Genomic DNA, 23084 nt, shown 5'->3' on the forward strand with positions numbered 1-23084 from the left:
CGAGTTTTTCTACTCGGTTATCAATTATACCAAAGACCTGACTTATCAATTACTCACAAAAGTAACATTTCAGTTTCAAAACTGAGCGGGGACTTGGTTGCCTCAATCTCATTTGCATGTTCTTATTTGCTGCCAGTATTCCCAATTTCTGCTTTTCTTTGGTCGGAGATGCTGCCTGAAAACGCTTTCAAACTGCTTTATCGTACATACAGATTTCTGTATGGACATTTTAGTCCATGCGTTAGAACGGACGGGATCTGTTCTCTCATGTTTGACAAGTGATTAATGTTGCCAACTTCTCCACATCGTAGAAACTTGCACTTACAAAATAGAAAAATGTAATGTTATGCAAAAGCATACATGGTCCAGTATCTAGTTAGTAAACCTCTGGGCCCTGCAGAAGTCAAACGCAAATTCTGTTTCTATAGTTATTAAGTCAAACATTACTTTACTCTTACCTGGTGTAGTTTCAATCACAGCAGTCAAACTCATCTTACTGGTAGGTGTTAGTGGTTAAAGGGGATAGTGCCTCTTCTGTGACTTGGTAAACATGAACAGACACTTGTTTACTGCTAGTCGGCAATAGCAGTCAGTGGAGCAAATCCCTCGCCGGTCATAGAGAGCAGAGCTCTTCCCGTATTGTTTAATGAAATAAGTTTTCTCTTGCTCCAGTGATCGACCCCTGGCTAGGTGCAGCACGTCTGTCTGAATATCCCTTCTGTCTAGCTGTCTGTCTACATCCAAGTTCACCAAAACTCCCACAGAGGGACCATTACAAACAGTAAGCCTGCAGCTGGTAGTTGTTATGTGGAGGCCTGTTAACTCCTCCCGCAGGGCCCCTGGCCAACAGTCGTCAGGGTATGGTTGATACGTCACACACTACCACTTGGAGACCCTCTTTTGAGTAAACCCAATATTGTAATCTGAGACCGCCTAGGAGAACACAAAGCACCAAGGAGCACACTACATTGACTGTCATTGAACGACACACATGCCCAGAGCACATTAGGAAAACTACATTCTGTTGAGAAAGGGACCCGGAAAAACACGATTGGTATGAGTGCAGGGAGAAAGGGAAGGGGGTGAGAGATTGTGCTTCTGACTAAATCACAGCTGTGGAGAGACCTGCTTTGCCCGGCTTTGACACCAAAATAAAATCCTTAGTCTAGGAATACACAGATCATCAACCCAGCAGACTGACATTAGAATCAACGTAAATACTCATCAATGCATTCTCGCCCCTCCCCCCTTGCATCCTCATGCCCAATCGAGCACACAATCCATTAACACCCCAAGAAGTAATGTTGCAGCCCATGCACCATGGGGTCTTTTGGAACCCCAGACAGACTAACGCAGGTGACCGGTTAGGCAGAGGGTCAAATGACAACATCCCCACTGTTGTATACTCCACAGAGACTACCCCAAAAACTCCTCACCCTCCAAGGGGCTAGGTCAAAAGTTCGCAATGAACCATCCCTTCCACGTTAGAAGACAACCACAGGAAAAAGCCAACATCCAGCACTACACCATGCTTACTATACTTATGCATTGTCTGGCCTCACACAGACAGTCATGAGAATGACCCTCCATGTGGCAAACCCAAAGCCGCCTAGGTCTAGAAGATGAATAGCTTGGGAACCATTAGTGGTTGGGCATGCACTGTATAAAAACGTTATAAATCAACCGTTTTAAATCCACTATCGGGCAACACTGTTGGCCACTTATTTTCTAGTGTGCCATTTTTTTCTTCTCAAGCACAGCCTTTCCTAACACGCATTTTGGCCCTAAAAGGAGCAACAATGAAACTGCCTTCAAGGCCAAACAAACTAAATAGAGAAAACGTCTTTTTTCAACGTTCATACAAAAGGAAGCTGGCTTTCAGACTTTGCAATGTGTGATGCGAGTACGCTTAAAAGCTCGTTGATAAATGCCTAGACCTTCCCAAGAAACTGTAGACGTTAGAAATCTCGGAATTACTATTCGACAACGTGATTTGGATCTGATCAAACACTTGTGACAGTGATTATCGTTTGTCTTCTGCTGTTACAGCGGCTGTTGCTGATCTGGTACAGGGCGACAGCGTTGGTTTGCTAATGGGTAAAAGTGTTGGTGACTGGGCCACACATAAACTACTGGCACTCATTTACTGGTGATCTTCTTTTGGGTAAGAGTGACGGCAAATGTGCTGTGGTGGGTTATTATGGCTGTCACCAGTCTACTGGTTAGGCATTAGTGGCTGTTTGAGATCATGAAGGAAGTCACACTCTGTTAGGTAAGTCCTTTTAAATTTCTTTTATTCTTCTTAGTAACACAAATGATAGGATATCAGCCAACACGTTTCGTTCCTATCAAAGGAAATTCATCATGGCTAAATATTTAAGGTGAATTAATCCAAAGCATCAAGTGTTAGAATACAAATTTATTTAAAAGAAGAAGCTCCACATTAGGGGTTATGTAGTAGTAAACTCCAGCCACGATAATCTGAAAACTCTCCTTCTTCAAAACGGCAGGTATGCCCGGCGATGTTGTAAGCTTACAGAGTTACCAGATTATCGTGGCTGGAGTTTACTACTTCATAACCCTTATTCTTTTAAATAAATTTGGATTCTAACACTTGATGCTTCGGATTATTTCACCTTAAATATTTAGCACTGATGAAGTTCCTTTGATAGGAACGAAACGCGTTGGCTGATGTCCTATCGTTTGTGTTACTAAGGAGAATAAAAAATTTAAAAGGACTAACCTAACAAAGTTTGACTTCCTTCTTGATGCACCCACCATGATCTCAAATCGATTTGTCTGGACTTCAGTGAGGCCCAACTGCGGCGGGTCTCAGAGGTGGTTTGCACAGGACTCCTTTAAATTGCAATACTGGGATAGAAGTGCTGAAGCTGTGGTCAGCCGTAATCTAGAGTTTTTGTGAGGCATTAGTGGCTGTCCCTGATCGGCTCTTGGGCTACATTGATGGTTATTTATTTTATTTTGGATGACTATAGCTTTCACTTATCTGCTTATTAGGCATTGGTTGTGGGCACAGACTGCTGCAGGGAGAAAGTGAATTGCACCGGTCTGTTTTTGGGCTATAGTGACATGGTCACTGGAGGAAACTAGCCTGCAGTTTGGGAGCTCAGCAGTCACTGATCAACTAATGAGCACGGATATAGGATGGAACTGGCAATATTTTGTTTGCTGGTAGGTCGACACTAGCTGTTGGTGGACTGCCATTTGGCGACACTGGTTATTTGTTGTCTGCCTTTGTTCAGTATTTAAATGAAACAGTCATGTTTTCTGAAATGTTGTTTGTATACTGTCTGTTTGACCACTGATTATGGATCTACATTTTTTTATAGAAGTAATCGTGCTTAATTTTGAGTACTTGATGATTTGTCAGGACGGAATGACAAAAATAACAGACACCAAACCTACAACAAGCACTGGAACAGCATTATCGAATAAACCAAAACTCCTCAAGCGGAAGAAAAAGAAGTTTTGGAAGCACACAGTGAAGAAAGACCCTGGGAAAGAACCATGTGACACCAAAACAGTACCCCTCCTGCCGCCAAAAGCCCCACAGGAGTTTTCCTCCAACTGGAAGGCTTTACAAGTGGTAAGTCAATGCATACTACCTTCCTGTACAGCGTGGAGTAGAGTGCATGGATTAATGGCGTGTAGTGACAAAAACTATGTTAAAACCACATCAAGTGTAACTTTGATACTATCAAACTTTACTTCCTCATTCAATATGCGAAACTGAGTAAAACCTCAGGGAAGTTGCACTTTTTTTTTTAACTCTGCCACATTAGCCTAACATATTGTGTTATTATATTTGATTTGCTTGCTCCTAAATATTTACTTACTCGTGAAACATCGTTTTTCTTTTACCACAAAGCGACTTTGTATCCAAGATAAATTCTGTAATGTTTTAGTAAAGAACCACAACTTGTGGCAACTTGTAAACCGCTTTCATGAATAAAATAAAACTGGGTTGAATTTACCCTCAACACATTTATTTATTGTCATTGCCATTGATGTTGGATCACTGGCTCTTGCTGTTCCTTACGGTAGGTGCTGCTTCAACTTCAAAGTGTGGGCCTCTTTACCTGCCACCTCACACCTGCTTCTCTTCACATGCCCGATTTAGCAGAGCTCCATATTGCTTCAGTAATTATTTTGTGCCCCAGTACCTTTCATCCCATTTCTCACTTTACCAGTGATTGAATTGTGTTCCTGTAACACAAGAACTGTTCCTTCTTGTTGCCCTTATGGATTTTCTGCATCAGGTTGGCTATGGTAATCACTCGTTTCATGTTTCTTGGTGCTTTTCGCTTTTCCCACCTACCAGTAGATACCTCCAAAGGCTCAGTCCTGCAGCCCCTTCTATTTATTCAGTGTACATCTTTGCTAAATCACGTCCTACCCTCTCAAACAGGATATATGCTGATGACACTCTGGTATTGTCTTTTGCTCCTTTCTTCCCTGACCAAATGTCTTGAGTGTCAGATTGCGAACGAGCTATCTGACAGTGGAGGCTCCTTTGCTTCTTCAAACTCCACTCTGCATCTAATTCAGATAACCCTTTTCCAGCTACTTAGGCCAAGGAACCATGTACTTATGTACTTCTTCCAGGAGTATTCTCTTGCTCTATCATTCCAGCACAAGGCACAAAGAACTTCTATCTTCATGGACCGTGATATTGTAAGTCCCGAATATTAGGTCTGCAGCATTGCTTCCCAGTCAGTCTTACCAGCCTTGTCATGAGTAAAATTGACAACTGTAACAGTTTCTTGGATGTCATATCCATACTTGGTTGTTCCACTCCGTTCAGTCAAGTCATTAACTTTGACTTGTAAACACTTTCAACTTCCTTAGGCATTCCCTGATTTCCACATATAGACACCACACTGCTTGCTTGTCTACATAGCACAGTTTCTTCTACAGTCTTGTCATTTTAGCATTCAGGCTACCCATGGCACAATCCTTATCATTAAACTTATACACCATCAGTCGCAATATGCGTTCAGCCAACTTAGACCTTCAATGTATCCCTTAACCAGACTGGCATTGCCCAGATTTTAGCCCTTCATCCTCCCTACTTCCTCCTCTTAATTGGAGAGCTCTCCCTTTGACTAGCAAGCTGTTAGTTTCCTCCATCCACTCATGGAGACATCCCTTCGTTTCTACCCAATGTCGGTCAAATATCCTCGTAATAGTTCAAATGCCACCATTTAACCTGTGGATTTGAAACATTTGAGTGAGTTAGCTTGTAAATAACTTTTTTTTTTCCCCACAACATAATTTTATTGTTAAGACGCGATTCGGTCCTTGTGCAACCAGGATTACTAGTAATACACAATAATTTACAGTAATGCCGATAACAACATTTTCCAGATTAAAATAACAAAGTTTGGTAATTAGGAGTATCTGATTCAAAAACTTAACAAACATTAGTGCCTTGTCCAACATATAAAGTCTGAAACACATAGTTGCCAGCCACCCAATGCGAAGAGAAACCTAATCATAGTCCTGGCTGCCCCGCAATCCTGCCCTCGTGGCAGCTCCCCGATAGCAGAGATAGGATGGACAAGTTCCAGATAAAGCCCCCGATTATCTGCCCACCTCCTCCATATTTTGGGATGTTTCTGAGGGCAAACCCTCACCTTGAAAACTGGTATCTCCAGACCCATAGAGAAATCTAGGCACTTCTTTAAAACTACAACTGATGGTGGGGACATATCCTTCCAAGGGATGTATGACTAAACAACTACTACCTAAACCACGACTTCCTGAACCACGAAAGCTAAACAACGAGCAATGCTAAACCACTACTTTTATTAACGACGACTTCCTAAACCACGAAAAAAAACACATTGTGACTGGCCAATAGATGGCACTGTTGTGATAACAATACTTCTACTAAATACTTTTAAATTGCTCATTACCCATTTCATTTATAATTTGTTCTACGTATATTTTAATATATTTTCATATTTTTTTCAAACCGCACAAACTACAATTTTTTTTGTATATGATAGTATGCTTATAGTGTATTGAGGTTATTTAAACAAATCTATATTGTTACTGAAGTAAGTACTGCACTCGTTGAACATTTTCTTGTGGAAGGTGTTCAAAGTATTCTGTAATGAGCCAATACTGGTGCAGATCTTTTTTTGTATTTGTGTACTTTTAATTTTGTGTATATATTTTTGTTTATAGGCAGCAGGTGACAGTGTGGACAAAAGAGGAGGCAGGTGGCAGCGTGGGAGGGACTGGGGCAGGTGACAGCGCACGAGGGACTGGGGAGGGCAGCAAGATAAAAGGCAAATTAGATTTTCGGTTCTAGTACACAGCTTAAATTAAGTAGAGGATACGTTCTCCTACGTCGCAGTGAATACATTGTTTCCCTAAAAGCTCATTAATTTGATTTATCTGTAATGCTGCTTACTAAAGACTAATATTTGTCTTCCCCTGAAGATGTGTGAATTTGCGATTACGCATTAATCTGCTGACCTTACATCTGTTGGTTTAGTTAATACCGTCTAATTAACATTTGAATTCATGTACGCAAACTTGAAAAATAAAATAAAATATTTCTTACTTAATTCCGATTAAAATTACGTGGATGCCTTGTTTAGCTGTTGACCTACTCCGTGCTACTAAAACCATAAATCGATCCCCGTTGTTGGTTTCAGTTTTCAGTCCGTTGCTATGCAAGTTCCCCAAATTAATAAACCTTATTCTAGGAGCGAAATAAGACATTTCTTAACAGTAGCACATAAAATAAAACAAATCCCATGAATGCCAAATTACCCAGCCCATTAATTAAATGAATATCATATTTTAACATGCGGCAACTGGACAAGTGCCAGGCAGGCGATTTTTCAACTTCCCATGATTTCAGGACACAGTATCGATCACCGATGTTGTTTTCAGTTTTCAGTCCAAGTCGTGGTTCAGGAATTCGTTGAAATGAATAGTCGTGGTTAAGGACTTCTTTGTTCGGAATTCCTCGTTGTTCTGACTTCGTTGTTCAGGTAAGTCGTGATTTAGAATTAGTTGTTTAGGATGTTTCCCCCTTCCAAGACCTGGCAATATCACGCTTAGCTAGCATAAGACCAAGAAACAGCAAGTGAGGCTTGTACCTATTGCCCCCTATTTCCTCTGTAATATGCAGCATGGCCAGACGTAACAAAAGTGGAAAATCTCATTCCAAAACTTCTGGAAGGCATGCGATCACCCCTGCTAAAACCCCAACAGTGCCGTGCACTGCCACACCGTGTGTATGAAAGTGCCCTCTGCAGCCCCACATCGTAGACAGTGGGTGGAAGAGATCAGTCCCGCCCCCCAGAGCCTATGCTTAGTGAAGTAGACCCAATGGAAGTATTTAAACTTAGTAAGTCTGAGGCGTGTCGCAATAGCAGCGCTGCTTGGGTACTCCAACACCTCCATCCAATCGTCATTATCCATGGGGCTCAAATCCTCCTGCCACGAGTCTTGTGTTTAATTCAGTATAGGTGGCCCGTTGGTCAGAAGTGTGCGATATATCTTAGTTATCTTCTGGTCGCCCAATTCCCCCCATAAAGACTGTGGCCTCAGTGAGGTTAAAGTTGGGTGTGTCTTCTAGATGGGCTATGTAGGGGGAGAAGGCATGTCGGAATTGGAGGTATTTATAAAATTGTGAACAGGGCATGGCATATTCTGTCCGGAGTTCCATGTAAAACCACCCCAACTGTTTTGATCCCGTTGGACTCCCAACTCTGGAACCAGGACAGCAATGACAACTGTGGCAATAGGCCATTATGCCATAGGGGAGTTTCCTTTGTCAATCTACCCCATCAACCCATATCACGCAGCACCCATCTCCAAGTCAGAAACACTGTCCTGGTCGCATGCGATAACCCTCTAAGTTTTGGGCCAGAGTATAGGATCATATGCAGTTGTGTGGTGTCCATCAGCCAACGTTCAACCGCGTATGCTGGAACTTGTCTGTCCCCATACACCAGTCATTAAGGACAAGGAGATGTGAGGCACCACAGTCACCTCCTGTGTCCATCCGCCCAGTTGGTCACCCCCACGCAAGGGCCACAGGAAGGATTTATCCATATTCATATAAGCTGGAGGTCTTGCCAAAGATTTACATCATCCTTAGAAATCGTGGGCCAGTTCTATTGGGCTGCATGACAAAGAAAAGCACATCACCTGCATAGAGCGCTATGCAGTCCGATACCTCTCGTGACCACTCGAAGCCACGGACCTGCGCATCAATCCTTAACCTAGCTGCTCCATGGCTAGTGCGAAGAGGTAGGGGATGAGGGGCACCTCTGTCAGATTCACCGGCCAATAGAAACATTTTCTGAATTGGAGTCAGCCACACAGACTGAGGCGGTACGCCGGTGTGTAAAAGATGGATAAGTGTAAGGGGGCTGGGGCCAATATTCAAGCGACTCAGGAATGCAAAGATCGGTCTAGCTAAAGCTTGTAAATTACTTGGTCCACGTCTTGTTGTTACCTCATCAGTGTCACTCATCCCTATCACCTTTCTTTGTATTTAATCATGCAAACAGTTTTTTTTTATGATTGCATGTAAAGCATTTATGTTAAAACGCCAAACTATTTAAAATAAGTAAACTCGTAGTCATGAGCGTTTCAAATTCTTTGTTTGCAGAAAACAATGCTGTTAATTCTGTTTCTGCGAGGGAATGACACACACCTCAAATAGAATTAGAAAAAATATCATGAATGAAGTAAAAAGCTAAAAGTCTGCAACATCACCAGTGGCAGCTCTTTCGCTAAGGCGGAGGACCGCCTTAGCCCCACTGCTTTCAAAGCAGTGAAAAAATAAAATAATTGCTTTAATATTATCTCTTTATTTTTGGAAGCTGCTGGGCTGGGTTAGGGCAGGTAGGGGTTGGGGTCACAGAGGTAGGAGTGGTGAGCGCAATCTAATTGTGCATGTCTGTTTGGCCAGCCAAACTGTCATGTGCACTTTGCATGTTCCCCACCAGGCTGCATTACACAATCTGGTGAAGAACATGCCCAGGCTCACATTGGTCTGAGCGCTGTGGTTCAGAAGGGCAATCACAATGCTGAGTTGTGATTGGCTCATGGGAGGGACCCTGTGTGTTCTTCCACTTCCTGCTTCCGTTCTGGGAAGTTGGCAGGGAAGCAAGGAGAGGCGTGGCTGGCTGATGAGGTAAGTGTTTTGTTGGGGTTTTTTGACACACCTTGCCCGCCTCGCCACCCCTGTTCCCTGCCAGCTGCCACTGAACTTCACGAGTGGCAGACTTTTGTATTGTGCTTAAGGGTACCTGCAGAGAGGAAGACATTTGCCTAGCTCTAGGTTGTAGTAGAATAGCATGCCCATCTTTCGTTTGCAGTAGCTGTAGTTGTAACTAAAAGTTATATAGTTTATATTGCATTTTAAACTACCACCTAATTCCAGTGGGACCAGTAACTGCATTTAGAGGTTCTGTTAGAACTGTGAAATCCTCAAGAATAAGCACATGTATCTACTGCTAAAAGTATCTGAAATCACTGGGTAAAAACAAAGTACAAAATGAGGAATTACTTGGATGGGGGGGGGTTGGGGGGGGATGGTTAGAGCCAGATTCTGATTCCCCTATTAATTCCTTTTTTCTCAGGGTAATCCTATGGTTCTACCAGTTATAACTATGCCCCGCTTCGGTACTGGTATTCCTGGGATCGGTATCTCGAGAGAGCTGACTTAATGGACCTAAATCCAGGGCCATATAATGAAGCCTCCCACACCTGGTTGTATATATTGTCAATCTGCATCTCTTTATGTCAGAGAATCATTTATCTCAGAGCGTTAGCACCGCAGAAAAATTCTGATGGGGTCTGTACATATAGCTTCCAGTAGTATGTAAAGCCCACCTCTTCTCTTCTAAAGCTTCACATTTCTTAGCACTGACACCATCAGCATAGTTGGATTCAGTGCTGGGTTAATTGTCTACTGACTTTTTGAGATGTTCAATGTAAAAACTGAATCTAAAGTGGAATGTGGAAACCTTTCGTTGCTAATGCCATTTCTTCACTCAGGTTGTGGATGATTATGTTCGGTTGACTTGTGAACCTAATGTGACAGTTTTCACAAGAAATGCAAGTTCACTGCAGGAGTTAATGACTGAGTGTCTTGACTATGAAGCTGCACCTCTCTCTGATTGGCACTGTATCTGTCAAGGCCCAAATAAATTAAACAGGAATGGTGAATACATATTTACATGAATTTCTGCCTTTTAATTCTACTGCCATCCTTTTTAACTAGCTGCTGAAACCGAAAACAACCAACTCTTCTCCTGTGAAGCTTCCTTTTCCAACATGTACCAACAAGAAACATATAACCAAAGAAATAAAGGCCAAAGACGTCTCAGTTGGTGAAGAAAGCAGCAGTAAAGTTCAGACCAAATCCAATATCAAGACAGAACAGAAACTCAAAAGCTTAAAGACAAAAGGGGGACTGAAAAGCACCAAGAAAGATCTCGCTGCCCAAGAGAACCATTCATTAGACTTGAAGGACAGAGCAGGGAAGAAGAAAAAGAGGAAGAATGGTTTAATTGAAAGGGAAGAAGAGCATGTCAAGCACAAAAAGAGGAAGCCAGAAGAGACGGTTGCCAAGCCTTTAACAGAGTGAGTGTCTATATAGCCTGCAGTACATGTTATGTAATATTGCTTTGTATAGTGCACTAATCACCTAAGCTGATATCCAGGCGCTTGGGCAGTTGTGTAGGTTTGTGTTTCTCAGGGTGCGTATACGAAGAGCAACAAACAAAGTGGCATGGTTATATGTTGGCGCTGAAATGTGTGTACCAATTATATCCTGTAAATTACAAATCGCCACAGCCACAAACATCTTCATTTGGGAGACGTAGCCCCCTATAACATATGCAAAAAAAACTTAGCACCAATGTTCAATAAACTTCTCTTCCGTTTCAGTAATTTTAACTTATACAGTGTCCTTTTGTTCACTTGTTTTATTCAGTTCATATTCCATCCATAGGCATCCAAACAGGTCCAGAAAAATGCAGTAGCCAACACGTGCTTCGTCACTATGGTTTCAGTCATCACTAACTTCCCCAGGGCTACAAATAAGCAAATTCTACCATCCATAATAAAAATGTATAGTAATTACAGACCACCATAACCACTTCATCATCAACATTGAGCTATGAGACCCCATTCATTTAATCCATTGTGAACATTTAAAAATAACAGAATGAAGTTAGTGCAACCTCTAAGTTTCGTGTGACTATCATGCATTCATATTTACAGAGAAGGTCAAAAGAAAGTGCAAGACTACAACAAGAAAACAAAAGACCAAAGTGCAGCCAAGAAGAGACAAGCTATATAATGAGATAAATCGGAGATTGTTTTTTTCGGCCTGCCCTCTGTGAGCAACTGGAGCCAATGGGGGTCGGAGGAATTTTCTCTCCCCCGGTGTTGCCGAATCCACAGTGAAGAATTTGGGAATCCACATCAACAATGCCCTCTCTTTGCGCTTCCAAGGTCAGGCCCTGGTGGGGACCTGCTTTGGCCTACTCCGTATGCTGAGAAAATTCCTCCCACCAGACTCCAGGAAGACAGTAGTCCAGATGCTGGTTCGTCTAGATTGGACTATGCGTATGTCCTTTACCTGGGTCTATCGGACTACCCCCTTCAGCGCCTTCAAGTGGTTCAAAATTCAGCGGCTAGGGCGATTCTCAGATTGAAACCTAGGTCCCACATGGCCTCTCATCTCAAAGCCTTACAATAGCTCCCGGTGAGGGAGTGGATAAAATTCACGACCATGGTAACTTTTTTTAAAGCCCTCCGCGGTAAGGGTGCCGGTTACCTCTGGGGGGAGGCAGGTTCGCTGCTACGCAACGCGAGAGTACTTAGGTCATCCTCTGCGGACTTTGCATGTGTCCCTAAGCTACGCATGGTACGCTGAAGCTGTAAATCCTTTAGCCTCATGGGTGGTCAAACATTGAACAATCTTCTGGTGGCTCTGAGAGCTTCCACGGATCTGACGAAGTTCAAGAAGCTGCTGAAAACATGGCTTTTTAAGAGCTACGTGGTCCTCCGGACAGTCATGTGTGAACCTACTAGCGCTGGGACACTCATGTCGTAGTAGCCTTGCGCTTTATAAATACCTGTCATTCATTCATTCATTCATAATCCTCTTTGTATCATGTTGACCAAATGCCAATAATCAACCTCCTCATTATTCTCACCTAAAGTCATTTCTGTAGTTGCTCATATTGTAATTAGACATTAATATGTATAGGTAAATCACTCTGCAACAAGTGCCAAAATCAAAGTGAGTGTGTTTAGCGTTTCAATTAGGTAAAACTGTCACTTTAAGCGTGTATTCAAATTGGTTCTTCTCACCTATTCTGTGTTGCAGAGTCCGAGAATTTCATCTGTGAAAATATCCACACATGGAAGTGTAATGTAAAATCAACAATTACACTTGCAACTCATTTGGCCAACTACAAACCAGTTTTATATAACTGCTGTTTTATTTCAACATTACACAAGTGTCCCAAACGCATCATCTCTATAAACAAACTCCAAATTGTGTCTAAGCGCAAAGCAAAATGGAACACAATATATCCTGAATTCGGTCGTTACGATATGAGCAACTATTGAAAGGAGTTCAAGTGAGAATGATAGGTTTGATTATCGGCATTTGGTTTACTTGATACAAAGAGGCATTATATATCTTGTCTTGTTAACTGATCTGACTTTGCCTCAGGAGTTCCAGTCGGGGTTCCAGTGGACTTTTTGTTGTTTTTAATGGTGGTTGCACAAGGGTGATTTGATCATACATCTGGCTCTTTACGTGCATGTTGCACTTTGCTCATTTGTTTTCTTGATTTGATCTTGCACTTTCTTGTGGATCTGTAAATATGAATGCATGATATGAGTACCAAATTTAGTTATTTGGAATGTTTACAATGGATTAAATGAATGGGGTATAACAACTCTGTGCCGATGATGAAGTGGTGATGGTTGTCTGTACTTACTATACATTTGGATTATGGATGGTACAATTTGCTTATTTTCAAATCCTTCAGGGCGTCAGTGGTGACTGAAACCACAATGACGATTCACATGTTGGCTACTGCATTTTCTGGACCTGTTTGGATGCAATATGAACTGAATAAAATAACAACTGATCAAAAGGACATTGTATATCTTGAAATTACTGAAACTGAGGAGACGTTAATTGAATATTGATGCTCAGGAGTTTTTTTATATGCTTCTATGACGAGCCAGGACTGCAGCTTGTTCTGGATCTCAAGAAGTGAGGAGGAGGCTCTGATATGTTGTGGAGGTCGTTCCATGTCCTGGGTGTGATGTAGAACAATGAGTGACCTCCAGTTTTTGTTTTTGGGGATGCAGGGAATTTGTGCGAGTGAGGCAGAGCATAGGTGTCTGATTGGTTGGTGAAAGTGTAAGCAGCTTTTCTGATCCTATATTGCGTAGGACTTAGCATGTGTGCTTGAAGTTTGAATTGGCAGCGCTTGTGAATGGAGAGCCAGTGAAGCTTCTTGAGGTGCAGAGTGATGTGGGAGGCTGAATATGAGTCTTGCAGCAGTGTTCAGGATGGTCTGGAGTCTGCATAGATGTTTGCAGATTTCAGCCCAGAGAGTGTTGCCGTAATCCAGCCTACTAGTAAAAAGTGCTTGCGTGACAGTCCGATTGGTGTCCTGAGGCAATCATTTGAAGATTTTTTACAGCATGAGTAGGATGTGGAAACAAGAGGTGCACACTGCGTTGACTTGAGTGTTCATGTTGAGCTTGTCATGGAGGATGATCCTTAGATTTCTTGTGTGGTCTGTGGGGGTTGGTCTTCTCTCTGAAAGCCACCAGACGGAGTCCTGTGGGTAGGTCTTGGTGCCAAAGACCAGTACTTCCGTCTTGTTGAAATTGAGCTGGAGGCAGCTGGTGCGCATCTAGTCTGCTATCATTGTCATGCAGTTGGTGAAGTTGGTTCCTGCGGTGGTTGTTTGATCTTACAGGGAGACGATTAGTTGGGTTTCATCGACGTAGGAGATGACGGTGATGTCTTGTGATCGGGTGTATATGTTAACAAGCATCTGCAATGCAATAGGTCTCGCATTTACGCGAGTTTGAGCTATTGACATTGCAAATTACAATGCTTTTTATTTTTGTTTTTGTTTTTAAAACATAAATAAAAGGCATTGTCATTTACAATGCCAATTGCTTAAATTTGAATAAACGCGAGACGTATTGCATTGCAAATGCTTGTTAGGACTTGTGCCCTGCATAAGATATTGAGCAACACTTTATCTGCCGAGTTCTACATCTCAGCGGTGTTAATGTGTCTGCTGCAGAAGGTCACACGTCTGAATCCCGGTGTGGCTGCATAATAACACCGTGCTACTCCAAATGTATGAGTGCTGTGAAAGAAGAGGCTGCTGCTGCCCTGCTGTGCACAATAAACTGACCTTGGAAAAGGTGGCCGAAGGGCTGTGTCGAGAGCAAATGGGGGGGGGGGGGTTCACACCGCAGACAGGTTCTCCTCGCGGCGGACCATCCCAACTCATTGGGGCGACCCACAAAAGCATTTATGCGCCTGGGCCCGGAATCGTGACCTCCCTATATATCAGTAAAAGTGAAAAGAGGGCACAGTCCTTTATATTTGGGCTAATTGTATTTGTATAATTCTTGAATATTTTGTTTTTGTCATTCAGGTGTTTTGTAGGCTATTCACAATGTCATGTAAAATCACGTCAAAGAGCACTGCTTCACATACTCCAAAATGGTGGTACGAATAAGTCTTCATGGATCTGCAGCTTGGTTTTCTCGAGATTACCCAGTCTGCATCACGTGCATTAACTCAGAACATGTCCAGGTTCCTACATGAGCTGAAGACAGAATAACTCAGAATTACTGAATGGTAATTAGCGCTCTGTGCTTTCCGAGCGATACAACTAACGTCACTGACTTCTTTACACTCCTCTCAATGTCCTTACGCCTCACTAAGAGAACAAGGGGTGATCAATGGAATATTTGAGGCCTCTGAGCAACTTCTTGTGACTGATTCATATGCAAGTGTTCCAACCATCGCTTTGTGTTGCTTTAGTGTAATGCCCTGTTAGACGGGGACCGGGAGGGTCGGCCGAGGACAAGGGGAGAGGCCTCCGGTGAGGGCCGTCTCCAGCGATCGTACAGACAAGTAACTTCCCCCCCACAGATGGACACCACACAAGGATAAGGTTAACGTTCTTTATAAGCAATTCTTGAAGTATGGTGATACGATACAATGGGAGCAGGACACGAGGATCCTCTTAATTCTAGTCTCTTGACAGGGAAAGGGGTAGCGGGACAGTCTTTGTTACCAATCTGGTACTGCGATGCGATGATGGTAGCTCACAATCCTCGAGCTCGGCGTTCGAGAGGAACGGGCCGCGGCAGCGCCAGCAGGTCCCGAGGTGGTCGTAGATAGGAACGGGCCGCAGCAGCGCCAGCAGGTCCCGACGAGGACGAAGGTTGCAAGAAGGCCGCGGCAACGCCAGCAGGTCCAACGAGGATGAAGGTTGCGGAAGGCTGCGGCAGCGCCAGCAGGCAGGACAATAGTTCACAAGGCAGGGCTGCGGCAGCGCCAGCAGTCCGTCAAGGATGAGTTCTTCACGGTGTCTCTCGACTCCAAGATACAACTGCCTTCCTGCTCTGGAGCTGCCCCAGTTATAGGTCTGGCGCCCTTTGATGTCGGGACCCTCGCACTTGCAGGTCGGGAGGTCCGGGATGAGGGAGTCCAGACACCCAGCAGGGGGGTGGAGCCAGCGCCCGGGGAGGCTGGGGGCGATCGGCACCTGGCGGGGGAGAGCCATCGACACTTCTTCCTCCCATTGACCTGCCAAGTGGTCCGTTCACCTCCTGGGGGGGATGGTGGTGCCGGGATGTCGGGGCCTGGCCGGGCCCAGGGTTGGGGTCGAGCTGAGGCCATGCGGCCTCGTGGTGCAGTGTCCAAGATGGCGGCTGGGCCGGGCAATGGCGCTGACGGTGGCCCGGGCCAGTGATACAGAGATGTCCGGGAGCAGGAGTCCCGTAGGGGACGGTTTGTGGGTTGCTTCGGTGGGTCGTACCTGGCGAGCCGGTGTCCGGGCCCTGTCAGGCGGGGAGGGAGCGAGCCCTTCATGTGGCCTGTCCAACATGCGTCCCCCCCCAGCTGAAGGCGGGGAGAGTCACCCATCCTCTTGGGGACTTTCCTCGTCGAGGCGGAAAAAGCGTGACAGGCCATCCGCGTTGGCGTGATCCTGGCCAGGGCGATGCTCCACAGTGAAGTCCATCCCCTGCAGGGAGATGGACCATCGCAATAGCTTGGGATTTTCCCCCCGCATCTGCATTAGCCATTGCAGGGGGCGATGATCTGTTTGCACCCGAAAGTGGGTACCGAAGAGGTAGGGCCGGAGCTTCTTGAGGGCCCACACTACTGCGAAGGCCTCCCTCTCGATGGTGCTCCAGCGCTGTTCTCGGGCCAGTAGGCGTCTGCTGATGAAGGCCACTGGTTGGTCAAGTCCATCGGGGTTCAGCTGGGAGAGGACGGCCCCGATGCCATGGTCGGAGGCATCGGTCTGGACGATGAACTCCCGGCTGTAGTCGGGAGCCTGGAGCACAGGGGCGGTGCACATGGCGGCCTTCAGCTTCTCGAAGGCCGCTTGACAGTCTGGAGTCCAGTTGACCATTTTTGGGTGTTTCTTGGATGTGAGCTCTGTGAGGGGCCCCACAATGCTGCCATAGTCCTTCACAAACCGCCGGTAGTATCCGGTGAGCCCCAAGAAGGCTCGGACCTCGGTTTGCGTTACGGGGGGCTGCCAGGACTGGATGGCAGCGATCTTGAGCTGAAGGGGGGCCACCAGACCGCTTCCCAGTTGGTGTCCGAGGTAGGTCACGGACCCTTGGCCAATTTGGCACTTGCCGGCCTTGATTGTGAGGCCGGCCTGTTGGAGGGCCTGCAGGACCTCTCGGAGGTGGCGGAGGTGGTCTGACCAGTGGCGGCTGTATACCGCGATATCGTCCAGGTAGGCGGCGCTGAACTCTTCGAGGCCCGCCAATACCTGGTTCACAAGTCGTTGAAAAGTTGCTGGAGCGTTTTTCATGCCGAATGGCATCACCTTGAAATGGTAGTGGCCATCCGGGGTGGAGAAAGCGGATCGTTCTTGGGCCCTGGGGGTGAGGCCGATCTGCCAGTAGCCCGCTGTCAGGTCGAAGATGCTGAGGTAGCGGGCAGCCCCCAGGCGGTCGATCAGTTCATCTGCTCGGGGAATGGGGTGAGCGTCGGTTCGGGTGACAGCGTTCAGACCCCGATAGTCGACGCAGAATCGAAGCTCAGGGGTGGTGCCTGGGGCAGCCGCCTTGGGGACCAGCATGACTGGGCTGGCCCAGGGGCTGTCCGAGGGCTCGATGACTCCGAGTGTGAGCATTTTTGACACTTCTTCTTGGATGCAGACACGTACCCGATCTGGTACGCGGTACGCCCGATGTCTGATAGGGGGACTGTCCCCAGTGTCCACGTCGTGCAAGCACCAGGGGGTGACCCCTGGGGTGAGGTAAAATAGGGTCGCAAACTGCAGCAGGAGGGCCCGACAGTCTTGGTGCTGCTCCGGGGTCAGGGCATCGGAGAGTCGGACCCCGTCTACTGAACCATCTTTCTCCTGGGTCAGGGAGGGGCTCGGAGTCTTCTTCCGCTCCACTGTCTGTAGCCATCAGTAGGCTGAGCTCCGAGCGCACAAAGTGGGGTTTGAGTCTGTTGGCGTGGAGGACCCGGAGGGGGTTCCGGGGAGATTCCATGTCGATGAGATAGGTGACGGGGCTCTTGCGCTCGACCACCTTGAAGGGCCCTGTCCACTTGTCCTGCAAGGCACAAGGTTCGGTGGGGGACATCACCCATACTTGCTGGCCAGGTTCGAACTCTATGGAGGAGGCGTTCTGATCGTACCATTTCTTCATGTCCTCCTGACTGGCCTCAAGATTGGCTTTGACGATCTCTCTGAATCGTCTGGTCTGATTGCGTAGGGTCAGGAGGTACTTGTAGACGTCTGGAGGGGTTTTCACGGGGGCCATCTCCCAACCTTCTTTGACTAGGCTGAGGGGCCCTCGAACAGGGTGTCCGTACAAGAGTTCGAAGGGGCTGAAACCGAGGGACTTCTGGGGGACTTCTTGGTAGGCGAAGAGGAGGCACGGGAGTAGCACATCCCACTGGCGGCGGAGGGGCTCTTCCAACCCCATAATCATTCCCTTGAGTGTGCGGTTGAACCGTTCAACCAGTCCATTTCCTTGCGGGTGATAAGGGGTTGTGAATCGGTAGGTGACCCCGCACTGCTGCCAGAGGGATTTCATATATTTTGAAAGAAAGTTCGTGCCCCTGTCGCTGACGACTTCCCGGGGGAAGCCCACCCGGGAGAAGATCCCCATTAAGGCTCGGCCGACCACCGGTGCTGTTACAGTTCGAAGGGGAACGGCCTTGGGATAGCGGGTGGCGTGGTCCACCAGTACCAGGATGAATCGATGCCCTTGTGCTGTTCGGGGGTCCAGGGGCCCCACAATGTCTATTCCCACCTTTTCGAACGGGGTGGTAACAACCGGGAATGGTTGCAGGGGTGCCTTGAGTTTGCGGCCGCTCTTCCCGCTGGCCTGGCAAGTGGGGCAGGACCGGCAGTGATGGGGACGTCATTTCTCATTTTTGGCCAGTAAAAGTGGGTCACCAGGCGGTTGTAGGTTTTGTCCTGTCCCAAGTGTCCAGCCAGGGGGATATCGGGGGCCAAATTCAACAGGAAGTCTCTAAAGCGGAGGGGCACCACCAACACTCGACTGGCCCCCAACTCCGCGATTCTTTGTTCGCTGTACAATAGGTCATTGTCCCAATAGATCCAGTGGGCCCCGGCGGTATCTCCCGCGCTCTGGGCGAGGGCTTGCTGTCGTAGTCCCTCGAGGGAGGGACAGGTCTTTTGCTCTTGACGGAATTGTTCCTGGGTGGGTCCCCCTTCTTGACGCCACTGAGCCAGGTCTGGAAGGTCCTGGGGCTGAGCGAGCCCTTCATGGGTTTGTTCCGGGGAGTCGGCATGGTCGGCGTCCCCCACTGGAGCGATCGGGGGAGGAGGTGCTGGCCATTCGGGTTCTTCAGGTCGGGGGATGGCGCGGGCGGCCATGGACCGGGTGGTTACGCACGCCCAGTCCGGGAGGCCCAACATCCCCAGGTGCTCTCTTCTTTCCACGGCGGCCCACGGGGAACTCTCGAGATCGTTCCCCAGGAGACAGTCCACGGGGGCATCATCGCGGACCGTCACCTTCAGCATGCCGGATACTCCTCCCCATTCGAATGGGACGCAGGCCATCCGACACAGGCTCTCAGAATTGTCGGCTGAACGGACTGGGCAGAGAACGTTCGGCAGAATTTGTTCCGGGGTCACCAGGTGACAGCGGACGGCCGTCACACTGGCCCCGTGTCACGTAGGGCTTCAGCCTTGCGCCCATTTATGTTCACCCACTGACTGTATTTTCTGGTGTTGGCGGGTAGGGGAGCCCGCGGGGTCATGTCTCTTCCCCCCTAGGCACGCCAGGACCATGGCGGCCGGTTCCCACTCTGGTTGCTCCTGTTCGTATTCTTCATGCTCTTCGGAGACTTGCTCTTCTCCTAGGGCGGCGGCAGCTACCTGGCGGGGCCCCGGAGTCTGGTTCTTTGGGCAGTTCGGGTCATTGGCGTAGTGACCGACTCGCTGGCATCGGTGACAAGTGACATTGGCTCGGAAGCCCGGGCGCATCGGGGGGTTGCCCCGGCCGGCCGGGGGCGGAGTGCTGGTAGCGGGAGTGGCCGGGACGGCGTCTTTCCCTCCGGCCCTGGCCTCCGCCCCCTCCTCGGGGACGGTGATGACCTTGGTAGTTCCTGTTCTGTTCGTTCGGCCCACCCCGGCCCACTCGTGTGCTCTCCCATCGGTCAGCCTCGGCGGCGAGCTGCCGTGGATCAGTCAATTTACTGTCGAGGTGGTGCTGCCTGAGCTCGACGAAGCAGTTGTTGGAGAGGTGCTCCCACACGATGAGGTTAAAAAGCTGTTCGTAGGTCGTTACGCGGCTCCCCTTGATCCATCCCTCGAAGGCTCGGCTGAAATAGTTCACATATTCCACCCAAGTTGTACCCGGGATTCGGGTGCAGTCGCGGAACCTCTGGCGGTACATTTCGGGTGTAAGCCCATATCGAGTGAGGAGGGCGGCCTTCATGTGGTCATAGGACGTCATTTGAAGGTCCGGGAGCTGTAACAGGGCATCGCGGCCTTCATTGACGAACCTCCCCCATAGACCGGCTCCCCAGTCGCTTCGATCGATCCGGTGGGAGGTCATGGCGATCTCTTAGGCCTTGAACCACTGTTGTATGTCGTAGTTTCGGAAATACTCTCGGACGACATCTTTGGGGATGTGGACCTTTGGTTCTGTAGCTCCTGGGGTGCGCGGTTGCTCGGGCACCCCCAGGTCTTTGTTTTGCTTCCGTAGTTCTATCTCTGCCAGTTTGCGCTCGTGTTCGTATGCCAGTCTTTTTTCTTCGAGCTCTCTTTGTCTTTGCTTTTCTTCCCGCTCTTCTCGGAGCCGTAAGTGTTCTAGGTTCATTTTTTGTTCCGCTAGTTTTAGTTCTCCGTCCAACTTGAGCCGTGCCAACTCTAATTCGTGCAGTCTGCTTTTTTCTCGCTCTTGGATCTCTTCCCGGGAGAGACCCGCTCTCCTTTCTTCGGACGGAGCGGTGCTCGTCTCCGGTGCTTCGATGTGTTGGTCCCGGGGACCGGCGGCATTTGCTTCTGCCCACGATTCTAGGGCGTGTTTAAAGTCATCTTTTGTGCTCAGACCGGTGGTAGCAATGCCCAGTTCCATACAAAATTGTTTTAATTCTCGATGGCTGTACTCCTCCAGTTTTTCCATTTGGAATTTCTCTGTAGATCCGCTCTCTTTGGTCGACATTGTGGTTTAGTCGTGGGGTGAGTTGCTTTCTGTACGATTACGCGTTGGTTCGGATCGCGCCGCTGACCACCAATGTTAGACTGGGACCGGGAGGGTCGGCCGAAGACAAGGGGAGAGGCCTCCGGTGAGGGCCGTCTCCAGCGATCGTACAGACAAGTAACTTCCCCGCCAAGGATGGACACCACACAAGGATAAGGTTAACGTTCTTTATAAGCAATTCTTGAAGTATGGTGATACGATACAATGGGAGCAGGACACGAGGATCCGTCTTAATTCTAGTCTCTTGACAGGGAAAGGGGTAGCGGGACAGTTTTTGTTACCAATCTGGTACTGCGATGCGATGATGTTAGCTCACAATCCTCGAGCTCGGCGTTCGAGAGGGACGGGCCGCGGCAGCGCCAGCAGGTCCCGAGGTGGTCGTAGATAGGAACGGGCCGCGGCAGCGTCAGCAGGTCCCGACGAGGACGAAGGTTGCAAGAAGGCCGCGGCAACGCCAGCAGGTCCAACGAGGATGAAGGTTGCGGAAGGCTGCGGCAGCGCCAGCAGGCAGGACGATAGTTCACAAGGCAGGGCTGCGGCAGCGCCAGCAGTCCGTCAAGGATGAGTTCTTCACGGTGTCTCTCGACTCCAAGATACAACTGCCTTCCTGCTCTGGAGCTGCCCCAGTTATAGGTCTGGCGCCCTTTGATGTCCGGACCCTCGCACTTGGAGGTCGGGAGGTCCGGGATGAGGGAGTCCAGACACCCAGCAGGGGGGTGGAGCCAGCGCCCGGGGAGGCTGGGGGCGATCGGCACCTGGCGGGGGAGAGCCATCGACACTTCTTCCTCCCATTGACCTGCCAAGTGGTCCGTTCACCTCCTGGGTGGATGGTGGTGCCGAGATGTCGGGGCCTGGCCGGGCCCAGGGTTGGGGTTGAGCTGAGGCCATGCGGCCTCGTGGTGCAGTGTCCAAGATGGCGGCTGGGCCGGGCAATGGTGCTGACGGTGGCCCGGGCCAGTGATACAGAGATGTCCGGGAGCAGGAGTCCCGTAGGGGACGGTTTGCGGGTTGCTTCGGTGGGTCGTACCTGGCGAGCCGGTGTCCGGGCCCTGTCAGGCGGGGAGGGAGCGAGCCCTTCACGTGGCCTGTCCAACATGCCCTATGTGTATCTGGGTATTCCCAGATGTGAGCAGGCGCTCACTGTGCCATAGGATCCAAGCTGCACTTCACTGATGACATCCAACTAATCTCAAACCGGTCTAGAGTTGTTGTGTTCTAATTCACAGGGGTGTTTTTTTGAGCAGTTAGGAATGGCCTGTTGCAGCTGGAGATGGAAGAAGCCTCTTTTGTATGAGGTTCTCCCTTTTTGGAGTTGTGCAGTGAGCAAAAAAAGACGGAGATGTCCTTGCACGATTGCCAATAGCTAAAACGTTTGTTAATTTAGTGACAAATTTGATGTAAAACACATTGCTAGTAAAATAAAACTACCAACTATACTTCTAAGTGGGATCATACACCAACAGCCAGTGTCAGATCAATTGGAATAACATGAAAAGTTATCCAAAGTGGTTAAAACCCAAACACCGGTCCCTGGCTCTACCAGAGGCCATTTATAAATGTTGACCTAGTTCATGCAATGAGCACATCATTCTGTGTGGGGAGATGAGGTTCCTTACCAGTCCGAAATCATTTTAAAGATGGAAGAGTGGAAGCAATACATTAGTAAAATGGTAAAGCTTAAAAATAACTGCCTTTTCTTTGCCTAGGATTGGTTATTTTCCAAAACAGATATACTATTCACGCGTCAAAGGCAGGTGTTTTAAGGCGAGCCTCCCGATTGGTCCGGTCAGTAAAAGGTTCAAACTCACTTATGTTATAATTGTGTGGAAATCACAGTTGGATGTTTACATGTAAACACTAATCACATCTTGAGTCATGGTTCAAGGAAAGTGCATCCTAGGTGCTGCTCAACACAAGGCCCCACCCCCTCCTTATCTAGTTGTTTTTTTTCACGGACTTATTCAAGATTGTTTTCGTACCAGCAAAGATCACAATACTTATATTGAGGGGCAGTTACAGAGTAAAGTAGGGACGGGCGGGAGTGCTGTAGACATTATTACATTGTCGAGCCTGAA

General features: G+C 47.8%; 1 protein-coding gene across 1 annotated transcript in view; it reads left to right on the top strand.

The window, feature by feature from the left end:
* The window catches only part of REXO4 (RNA exonuclease 4), a 98423-nt gene that overhangs the window by 2517 nt on the left and 72822 nt on the right, over positions 1-23084 (top strand). The window contains exons 2-3 of the mRNA XM_086924726.1: positions 3351-3607; positions 10283-10644. Coding sequence (XP_086780852.1) covers positions 3380-3607; positions 10283-10644 — 590 coding nt within the window. The 5' untranslated portion in view covers positions 3351-3379. The remainder of the gene's footprint in view (positions 1-3350; positions 3608-10282; positions 10645-23084) is intronic.

The sequence above is a fragment of the Lissotriton vulgaris genome, chromosome 5 (genome assembly GCF_964263255.1).
Source record: "Lissotriton vulgaris chromosome 5, aLisVul1.2, whole genome shotgun sequence".
Lineage (NCBI taxonomy): Eukaryota > Metazoa > Chordata > Amphibia > Caudata > Salamandridae > Lissotriton > Lissotriton vulgaris.